The sequence below is a fragment of the Oryx dammah genome, unplaced genomic scaffold, assembly GCF_014754425.2.
Source record: "Oryx dammah isolate SB20612 unplaced genomic scaffold, SCBI_Odam_1.1 HiC_scaffold_12, whole genome shotgun sequence".
Classification (NCBI taxonomy): domain Eukaryota; kingdom Metazoa; phylum Chordata; class Mammalia; order Artiodactyla; family Bovidae; genus Oryx; species Oryx dammah.
The window spans coordinates 68568553-68578980 of NW_024070196.1; the positions used below are offsets into that span (position 1 = coordinate 68568553).

At 53.9% G+C, this 10428-nt stretch overlaps 1 protein-coding gene across 1 annotated transcript in view; it reads right to left on the minus strand.

Moving 5' to 3' along the window:
- Window positions 1-5955, minus strand: part of LOC120871243 (SEC14-like protein 3) — a 10076-nt gene extending 4121 nt beyond the window's left edge. The window contains exons 1-7 of the mRNA XM_040251057.1: window positions 5806-5955; window positions 4875-4950; window positions 4566-4609; window positions 4400-4459; window positions 2983-3171; window positions 2020-2115; window positions 1088-1148 (exon numbers count right to left, since the gene is read on the minus strand). Of these exons, the coding sequence (XP_040106991.1) occupies window positions 1088-1148; window positions 2020-2115; window positions 2983-3171; window positions 4400-4459; window positions 4566-4609; window positions 4875-4950; window positions 5806-5859 (580 nt within the window). The 5' untranslated portion in view covers window positions 5860-5955. The remainder of the gene's footprint in view (window positions 1-1087; window positions 1149-2019; window positions 2116-2982; window positions 3172-4399; window positions 4460-4565; window positions 4610-4874; window positions 4951-5805) is intronic.
- Window positions 5956-10428: the final 4473 nt, after the last annotated feature.

A 10428-nucleotide genomic window follows, 5' to 3' on the forward strand; every position in this document is an offset into this window, starting at 1 on the left:
TCATCCAATGTATCAAACTGCCAGCAGACCAGCCAACAAACAGCCAACTACCCAACCATCCAATCACCCAATGTATCAAACAGCCAACAGACAGCCAACTACCCACCATCCAATCACCCAATGTATCAAACAGCCAGCAGACCAGCCAACAGCCAATCAATTCTCACCAATCCATTAACCAGCCTACCAATCAGCTAGCAACCCTACCAAATAATCAAACCCTGCCAAACCAATTAACATGTCAGTCAATCAGAAAACCAATCAGTCCGTTAAACAACCAGCTAACTGCCCAGCCAACTGCCTTTTCCAGTCAGTCAATCATTCAAATAACCAACCAGCCAACCATCCAAACAACCATCAGTCAACAATCCGCAATCCACCCAAACCAACTAACCAGTCTGCCAACTAGACACTCACCCTCATGGGCAACCAAAATGCTAACTAGTCACTCAATCAGTCTACCAAACTAACAACTATCCAACCAGCCAATCAGATATGCAGTCAACCACCAGGCAGTCAACTAGTCAGCTAACCAACTGGCCAGTTAAACAGACAACAAACTAAGCAATGAATCACCCAGTCCAGTCAACCATCAACATACAACCATCTTTCCATCAATCCACCCACCCAAATAACAACTACCCAAACACTATTGAGTTCCCACCTGGCCCCAAGCCTGTGAGGGATACAATAGAAGTGAAGAATTGAAGGCTCAGCTCAAGGAAAGCAGTATGAATACATAAGCTAACTGGACGCTCAGAAGGCAGTAGGCACGAAAGGCCAGACTGGGCTGCGCCGGCTGCCAATGGCAGAGGCAGTTTGAGGAGGGAGAGATAGACGTGGGTAGGAGAGGTGAGGGGGGATTCCTGGACAAGCTGGGGTTGGAGCTGCCTTTTCTTGCAGGAAAACCAACCGTAGAATTTACCGTTTATGGAGCACTTACTCTGTTCTAGGCACTCTGAGTGATTTGCACGCAGCCCAGCAACCAACCTGCCTCTCTGCTTCCGGGAAAGAAGGCACTATTACTGTCCCCAGAGTTCAGACAGGGGACTGGAGGCACAGAGGAGAGCAGTCACCTGCCACACACCTTTCACAATGAGCATGAACTTCAGGGTCTCTGGGTAATTCTCTTCAAGGAGGCCGAAGAACTGTGGAACCAAGAAAGACCCCGTCAGAGCCCATACCTCCTCTTCACCTACCCCCGTCCCTTTGCAATCTCCCCTTGGAAGTTTCAGAAGGCTGTGGAGGGATTCCCTTCTTTCCATCACTTCCATGGTCCCTGGAGGAAACCTCTCCACAGACTATTGCGACCACACTCTCGTAATAAGTACATAATATTAACCATCTTTGGAGTAAATCTTATGGCAGCAGTAGTATAGTGATAATAGTGGCTACTGTCTGTGACGTGTTCACTACTGGGCCTCACAGGTGGCACCGTGGTAAAGAATTCACCTGCCAGTGCAGCAGATGCAGGGGACGCAGGCTCGATCCCTGGGTCGGGGAGGTCCCCTGGAGTAGGAAATGGCAACTCATTCCAGTATTCTCGTCTGGAGAACCCCAAGGACTGAGGAGCCTAGCGGGCTACAGTCCACGAGGTCACAGAGAGTCGGTCACCATGGAGCGAGTGAGAAGGCACGCTCGTTTGCCAAGCGCGGTGTGTGCAGTTTATGTATCAACCCACAGAAGTGTGGCTATGTCTCTCTGGAGTGCAGACAATCAGTGCCCCCGTTTTGTGGGTGAGGACAGTGGAGCACGGAGGGATAGAGTGACTTGGCCGTGTCACAGAGCAGAGGTGACAGGCAGGGGACGGTTTGTTGGAAGCTGGCCCTGTGGCGTCAGTACGTGCTGTTCCCGAGGCCTGGTCCGTGCAGTCTTCGGGAAACACACTGATGGGGCCCAGGCTGCGGTGGAGGAAAGGCCACCGCCTGCCACTAGATGCTGGCTCTGAGCGAGCAGCCAGGTCACTGCTGGGCAAGCTGGTGCTTAAAGCAAGCAGGGGCGCCCGGGGCCTTTGCTCACCTCCTGGTACACTTCCACCAGGGGTTTCCAGAAGTGCTTCAGCCCCAGCCCCTCGCAGTCGAAAATCATCACGATGGTCTCAATCTTCCTCCCCAGCTGCAAAGACAAGAGCAAAGATCAGGGTGCAGGCTCAGAACTTGGGAGATGGTGCCTCAGCTCGTGACCCCCCAGGGCTTCTCCCAGCTCCCTGCTCTGTCCCAGAGGAATGAGCAGACACAGTGAATGCATTTACCATCCGTCCACCCACGGTCCATCACCCGTCCATCATCCATCCACCCTCCATCTGCCTGTCCACCCATCCATTAATTGACCCACCTGTTCACACCCATCCTTCCCTTCATACGGCTGTTCATTTATCCACTCATCCCTCCGTTTGTCCAGCTAATATTTATTAAACACCTCTTTTGAGCCAGGCACTGAGAGTATGGCATATAGTTCAATAATCCAGAGTTCTTATCTTTAGAGTTCACAGTCTGGTTGGGGAGACTGACCAGCAACCGGGTCACCACAGTCCTGAGCTGAGAGCCGCGACTGGACGCACCAAAGGTGTGGGGATGCTCGTTAACCCAGTGGGGGCCTCAGAGACGGGGACAGTCTGAGCCTTGAAAGATGGATAGGGCAGAGCCAGTGGAGGCGTTGGGGGGGAACGTGTGTGCACTGGGGGTCAGATTATCCCAACAGAAGGAGCAGCAAGGGCAAAGACTCAGAGGGAATCGTAGTAGCTAGCATTGCTGAGAGGCCCCAGGTGCCGGCCACATGGTCATGTTATCTAACTTCATCTCTGCAACCATTATTACTGTGTCGGTTTTGGAGGTGAGAAGACAGGCTCAGAGAGGGGTGAGGTGACTTTCCAAGGCGGCACAGCTGGGACGTGTCGGAGCTGGTGTGTGAGCCCGGAGCCCTCTGACCGTGACGTTGAGGGTGCAGGTGTGTTCCTGGGACCGCGGGCCCGGGCAGCCTCACCCGCTCGGTCTGCAGGTCACACTCGTGCAGGATACGCTCACAGTCCCTCATCTTGGTCTTGAGCAGGTCCTGCTTGGTGACCGAGAAGAGCAGGCCCTTGGGGTCCAGCGGCCCGATGATGTCGTACCACACGGGGCAGCCATCTCGGTCATAGCCACACAGGCCTCCAGGCATGTACTTCTGGATCACCTGCGTGAGGACAGACACATGGAACTGGGCAGTGTGCAACCTCCCAGAGACCGCTTTGGGCTTCCCTGGTGGAAAAGAATCCGCCTGCAATGCTGGAGACCCGGGTTCGATCCCTGGATTGGGAAGATCCCCTGGAGGAGGGCATGGCTCAGCCACTCCAGTATTCTTGCCTGGAGAATCCCATGGACAGAGGAGCCTGGTGGGCTGCAGTCCTTGAGGTCGCAAAGAGCTGGACACGAGTAAGCAACCAAGCCCAGAGATCGCCGCCCCACCGCCGCCCCCTCGCCAAACCAGGCTGCCCTGGGTGGCCTGAGCCTATACACACCGTGGCACAAGCATCTTCCCTTCCCTGGAGGGCGGCCCTACTGTCCAGGTGAGAAAGCTGAGGGGCTTGCAGGGGAGGCCCTTGCTCACGGCGGATACACGGCAAAGGCAGGACTTAGCCAGGCCTGCTGGAGGCCTCTGGGTTCCTGAGTTCTGCCCGCAAAGTCTCCCATGCCCCTTTCCATGGAGAGGGGTTGGGTTTAGTGATGAAAAACATGGATACTGAAGGTGAACAGACCTGCTTCAAAAACCAGATGCGGCTGCTTCCCTGCTGAGCACACTTAAACAAGAGACACCACCTCTCTGAGCTCCATTCCCCCTCCTGCTGGGGAAAGTCCTCAGGATCACACTGGCATAGCAGCCTGCCTGACTCAGAGCTTGTGCTCCGCAAATGAAACCAGGACTGTTGTTTAGCTAAGGCACCACTGTGGGTCTGTTCTTCCCAACTCCTCAGTGGGCGAAGTTTCTTTCCCACCTAGACAGGATGCTTTGAGCAAGGCTCCAGGGGGTAAGGGCTCAGAGCCATGAGCTAACTGTGCTGCTGAAGAACCTGTGTTTGGAGGCTTGAGCTCAAATCCCAGCTCCACCTAGGGGCTCTGGGACTTTGCGTGGCTGCTTAACCACTGCTGGGCCTCAGTGTCCTCATGTGTACAACGGGTACATCTGTATCCATCTCAGGCATTTGTGAGGATTAAATGAGTTCATGCAGGTAAAGTCTTAACTCAAGCTTGGCTCTTAATAGGAAATATTAATAATTATTACAGGAGAGTTGGCTGCAGTTTCCCTGGGGGTTCCACAGGCCTCTCAGGCTTGCTGCCCTCTACTCATGGTCCCCAGTGATGCTGAGGCTGTTGGGTGATATGTCTGTCAAAAACTGGGGGTGTAGGGGGTGCTGTTGGCTCACCTCAGGGGGCTGCCATTCGAGGATGTGGTCAATGTCCATGGTTTTCCGGAATTCCATGTACTGAAAGGGAAATGAGTGGTAAGGAGGGGATGGAGGTAGAGGCTGGAGGCGGGAATTGCCCCCAACAAATCCCCTCACCAAATTTTCTGGGGGGGATACGTCTCACCTTGCGGAGCATGGCCTCTGATTTCTGCAGGTCGAAATTCCGAGCTGTGGGAAGATGGAAGGAAGGGGTGAGGTGTGAAACAGGCTGCCTTGCAGTCATGTTGTCCTGGCCCTGGGCAGGAGGCGGGGCTATGAGGGGCACCAGGGGCCTTAGAGGGGACCTTCCTTTCCTGTCCCCTCCCCTCTCCAGGACCTGAATGTGAAGCAAGATGGTGTGGTCGGGTCCTGCGAGCCATGGGTCCTTCTGGAGCAGTTGGTACCAGGTCCCTCTTCTGCCCCTTGCCCTGACCTCCCCCATGTCCGCCCTCACCTCGGAGCCAGCGCAGAAGGAAATAGTCATCTGGGTTGGGCAGGGCGGGCAACACGTCCTGGACATTTTCTCGGAACTGGGAAGAGAGATGCTGGTTGAAGAGGTGTTCACACTGGGCCTTGAGCTCAGACTCAGTGATACTTTTTTTTTTTTCCAGTTTCTTTCCTTCTCTTCCAGTGCAGTGTGGCCTGCGGTTATGGAAGGTGGGTGGGAGGAGGGATGGGGAGGTGAATGGAAGGTTAGATGGGTGAGTAAATAGAAGAAAGGATGGGTGGATGGATGGATGGATGGATGGGACAAATGAAGAGGAGACCAATGAATGGAGAGATGGGGGCGTGAATGGACAGAGGAGGAGAGATGGTTGGGTGGGGCGGGGTGGGAGGAGGAGTGGAGGGAAAGATAGATGGGTGGGTTGGTGGGTAGCTGGGTTGAGGGGTGAATATTCTTGGTTCTTTTCATTCATTAGCCCCCCCAAAGCCTCTTTTTTTCCATGAAACATGGAAACATGTTCCACTTTCCGTGAAAACATGGCTGGTAATTATGCATCCTCTTCCCCATTGACCGTGGAGATGACATACACACTCTGCCCTGCCTCTTAGCTCCTACAGACAAGTAAGAGCTTTCAGGGTCCCGGGAGTGAAACGGAACAGGGTCCGAGGGCAGAGCCTCAGCATCTTTGGCTCCTACCTACGGGGAGGTGGGGCAGGTAAAGTTCTCCAGGTCTGGCACTGCCCTACCGTCTGCAAGCAGTGCTGTTCCCCCCGCTGCTGCCCTGGACAGGATGGATGTCACCGGGCACCGTAGGACCTGACCCCGGGTGAGGTGACGGCCAAGAGACAGAGTCGAGGACGTGCTGAGCCCAGCAGAGGGGGAGGGCTCCGGCCCCCGTGCTGCCTCAGCCCCTCAGCCCTTGCCCCTTGCCTCAGCTCACCTTGGCCAGGGTCTCTGCCTGCTTGGGACTCAGGTCTCCCACTCGGCCGCTCATGGTGCTGGGTGAGGCTGCAGGGGCGGGGGCCACTGCTGTCAGAGGCCAAGCCTGCTCTGTGGCCCTGACCAAGCCAGGTCTTTTGCCCCAACTCCTGGGCGTGGCTCCAGGGCGCCTCCTCCGTGGCTAACCGTCGGATTGCACGTTACATAATTGGGATTAACTGAGGTCCCATGCTCGGCTCTGGACGATTCTGGGGGGTGGGTGGGGAGCAGCTGGGGAAAGCAGGGCGTGTCAGAGGTCCCCTGGCAGGGAATGAGGCTGTCCTCCCAAGGTGTGGGTGTCCAGCTTGGGTGCCTGTCAAACCCGCTCAGTGCTCCCAAGCCTCCAGGGGCAGGGGAACTTCAGGGGGAGAGTACTAATCCGCGTGCTGCTTCGCAGGCGGCAAATACTAACAAATCAATGGGTGTGCTCCCTACAGGCACCGTCCTCTCCGACCCTCTCACTGATGAAGAAACCCTGCACTTAAAAACAGTCTGGCTAAGATCACCCTCACCCAGCCCTGCGGCTGGCAGTCAGGGACTTAGTCTCGTAAATATGTCAGTCACTCTTTCGGGGTGGGAGGCTCGTGGCTTTTTGCAACAAGTGTCCATATTCAAGAGGAGGCAGGCTGGGCAGAAAAAATGGAACTCAAAAGGTGTCCTTGCTAAAGGCTTATTTTTCTACGGGGCGGATTACTGCTCTTCCTGTCTTTCAAATTCTCTCCTGCAGTGCCCGTCCTGCGCCTTCAATACAGGGAAGGCCTGAGGGGCCCCAGCCCTGCTGACCTCCCTTCTCATGGCAGAGGTCACGAGGACACAGGAGGCCTTGTCCAAGATCCCACATCCCCTGGGTCCTAAGGGGGAGGAGGGGCATGCTGATGCCCGGGAGGCGGCATCGGTGTTCCTCAGGATTTTAAACATCTGATCAGTGAGGGGTGCCCCACCACTCTGCCAGGTGATGAAGGAAACCCAGAAGGTTCCCCAGTCCTTTGACTAAGACATGGAGACTGTCAAGGGTTGTGCACCTCTAAGAGATTTATCCTCCAGCTATCGGAAGCTCCGAGGGCAGAGGCCACATTGTCCATGACTGTCTGTAAGGAAACCAGGAGTGTGTCTGCTGGAGACCCACAGTATAGCTACATGGCTACCTCTTCCAGGCCTTGGGAGGTGGGTCCAAGTGGGCTGAAACTCCCCCCTGGCCTAGCCTCAGACCCAACAGCTGGGCTAGCCCAAGGCCCTGTTCCCAGGGCTCTCCTACCCTCAGAACACCGCAGGTCCCCATGCCTGGGCTATCTTGGGACCGATTTAGCTGAGATGGGTGAATGCTGAAACCTCCCTGCTCTGGCCCTGATAGAGTCAGGTGCGGGAGAAGGGGAGCCATCTTTGGCCATCTCCCTCCATCCAGGGCGCCTGCTGCATACACTCTGGAGCAGTTAGGTAATTCTCTACCCTCTGGTCCCTCCCCTCTTCACATTCCAGCCTCTTTCTGCCTCCCACCCACACCCACTTCCCGCCAGGCGGGCAGCAGGCAGAGATTGGGTTCCTCCACTGTGCTCTCATTAGCCCCTAATCCTGCTTGGTTCTCACCAGTCTCCTTTCTCGCCCTAATCCTCCTGATGGGAGGGTCTCCGGTTACCACTGGGGACGTCAGAGACTGGGCAGGCAGGGCCAGGAGGAAGAGTTGGGGGTCTCCCCAGGAGCTATGTGGAGCTGAGGGGTATTAGAGATACCTTTAAGCACTTTTCCTTACCCAGACCACAAATTCACGTTATCGTCATCATGACTGACAGCACTATGCGATGGAACTTTCTTTAGTGATGGAAAAGTTCTGTATCTGGAGGGGGGGGTCGGGTATTTCCTAGTGGACATCACTGGTAGCCAGTTGTCATATGTGAAATGTGGTTGTTGTTATTGTTCAATCACTAAGTCATGTCCGACTCTTCGCAACCCTGTGGACTGCAGCGCCAGGCTTCCCTGTCCCTCACCATCTCCCGGAGTTTGCCCAGACTCATGTCCATTGAGTTGGTGATGCCATCCAACCATCTCATCCTCCGTCACCTCCTCTTCCCGCCCTGAATCTCTCCCGGCATGTGGTTAGTTTTAATTAACTTAAATTTTGATTAATTTATTATAGATTGGCCCACATGGCTACCATATTAACACAGATCTACAGTGTTTATTGAAGGCTTTGTACATGCCAGGCCCCAGACTAAGTGCATCGCCTCATTTAAACATCACCTTCTGGGTGATGGACAGGGAGGCCTGGCGTGTTGCGATTCATGGGGTCGCAAAGAGTCGGACACGACTGAGCGACTGAACTGAACTGAACTATCATTAAGTCCAGTTTACAGACAAGCAAACAGAGGTAGAGAGGAAGCTAGTATCCCATCCAGAGAGATGCCCACGCAGTTCATCACTTTGCTGTCACGCTGGAAGCTGCCCCTCAGCCTCAGCTCTGGAGGCTCCACCCCACACAGGGAGAAGATCCAGTCATGGAAATCACCCCAGTGGGCTGCAGGTGACATTGAGCCAGACCTTGAAGAAAGGGCGGATGTCAATTAGTGGAGACTGGGGTAGAGGAAAGGGCAATCCCCAACACCCCACAGAGGGGACGGCTGAGCCATGGTGTGGAGCGGGGCAGATGACATCTGGGCTGTCTTGGGAGGGCAGAGCTGGGGAGGTAAACATGCTGTAAACACGTGTTTACAGTAAACACGATGGATCGGGTCCCTGCCTGCATGGAACTCTCAGTCTGCCATTTCTGTGCTGAGAACATTACAACCTTATCAAACCGCTTGGAAACAGGTAGGGGTATCCTCATTTTACAGTTAAGGATATGAAAAACCAGAGAGATTAAGAAACTTTTCTGAAGACTCACAGCCCAGAAATGGGAAGCCAGGATTTGAACCCAAGCCCGTCTGACTCTGAAACCTGTAATGGAGCCACCACCCCTTCCCCCAAAGGGCTCAACGTTGTCCTTGGCCACATAGGAGGTCGCTCGATAACAGTGAATAGTCATCGTGTGTTAGGAAACCTGGGTCCACTCACTTCGGGCTGCAGGGTATTCTGAGCCCAGGAGAACAGATTTCCCTACCTCGAAACACAGACCTCGGTGAAAAAGAATCACCCCGAACCCCCACCTACAGTACCATCTTCTCCAAGTCCTAGTTTGCCGAGCTCTCAGGGGCCCATGGCAACAACCAGGACACAAGCAAACAATCGCGGGAGGTAGACAGGGCCGCTCTGCACCCTGGACCCCTCCTTCCAGACGCTAGTTACTAGGAAATGCAAAATGCCACCGCATCAGAACCAGTTGGGTGAGTACACAGGGGGCCTCGGGGGTGAGCAGGCCTCGCCATGGGGTGAGCGTTGCTGGGGAAGAGGTCAAGGTGGGTTCAGAACACAGTGGGGTGAGGTTGGGTGGCGTGAAAAGGAGAGGTGAAAGGAGAACTGTGGGGGCGGGAGGTGGGCGCACCTTGCCCCAGTCCCAGTGGTGGTCTGGGTAGAACCCTGGGACGGTCTACTTTCCCTGTTTCCCCTCTGGGCAATTTCACCTCCTTCTTATTAGAGTGTGAATTCACATACAAGGTCACCATTCTTAAAGTGTAAAATTACCATATTCACAAGGTTGTATAATCTTATACAATCACTGTCTAATTGCAGAATATTGTTTACAAATATTTATTTTCTATTTGGCTGGGTCGGGTTCTCAGCTTCGGCACACGCAGGGTCCTCTTGGAGCTGGCAGACTTTTCTCTAGTTGTGGCACATGGCTTCCAGAGCACGTGGGCTCTGTAGTTTTCGCAGCATGGGCTTGGTCGCCCCGAGGCATATGGAATCTTAGTTCTCCTACCAGGGATGGGACCTGAATCTCCTGCATTGGAAGGCTGGATTGTCAACCACTAGACTACCAGGGAAGTTCCTAATTGCAAAATATTTCCATTATCCCCACCTCAAAAATCACTGTACCCTCTATCAGTCAGTCCCCATTTCCTGCACCCCTGCTCCCACCTCTGGCAACTACTAATCCACTTCCTATCTCGATAGATTTTCCTGTTCTGGAAATTTTATATGAATTGAATCATATAGTATGTGATCTTTTGACTGGCTTCATTAACGTAGCATAACGTGTACAAGGCTCATCCATACTGGAGTTGGCATCAGTATGTCATTTCTTTTCATAGCTGAATGATAATTTTTTGCATGAATATACCACATTTTGCTCACCCATTCATAGCTGATGGACATCTGGGTTATTTCTACTTTTTTCTGCTGCTGCTGCTAAGTCGCTTCAGTCGTGTCCAACTCTGTGCGACCCCACAGATGGCAGCCCACCAGGCTCCCCTGTCCCTGGGATTCTCCAGGCAAGAACACTGGAGTGGGTTGCCATTTCCTTCTCCAGTGCATGAAAGTGAAAAGTGAAAGTGAAGTCGCTCAGTCGTGTCTGACCCTCAGCATCCCCATGGACTGCAGCCCACCAGGTTCCTCTGTCCATGGGACTCTCCAGGCAAGAGTACTGGAGTGGGGTGCCGTAATGCTGCTATGAACATTTTTTGTACAAATTTTTGTAAAAACATGTTTTCACTTC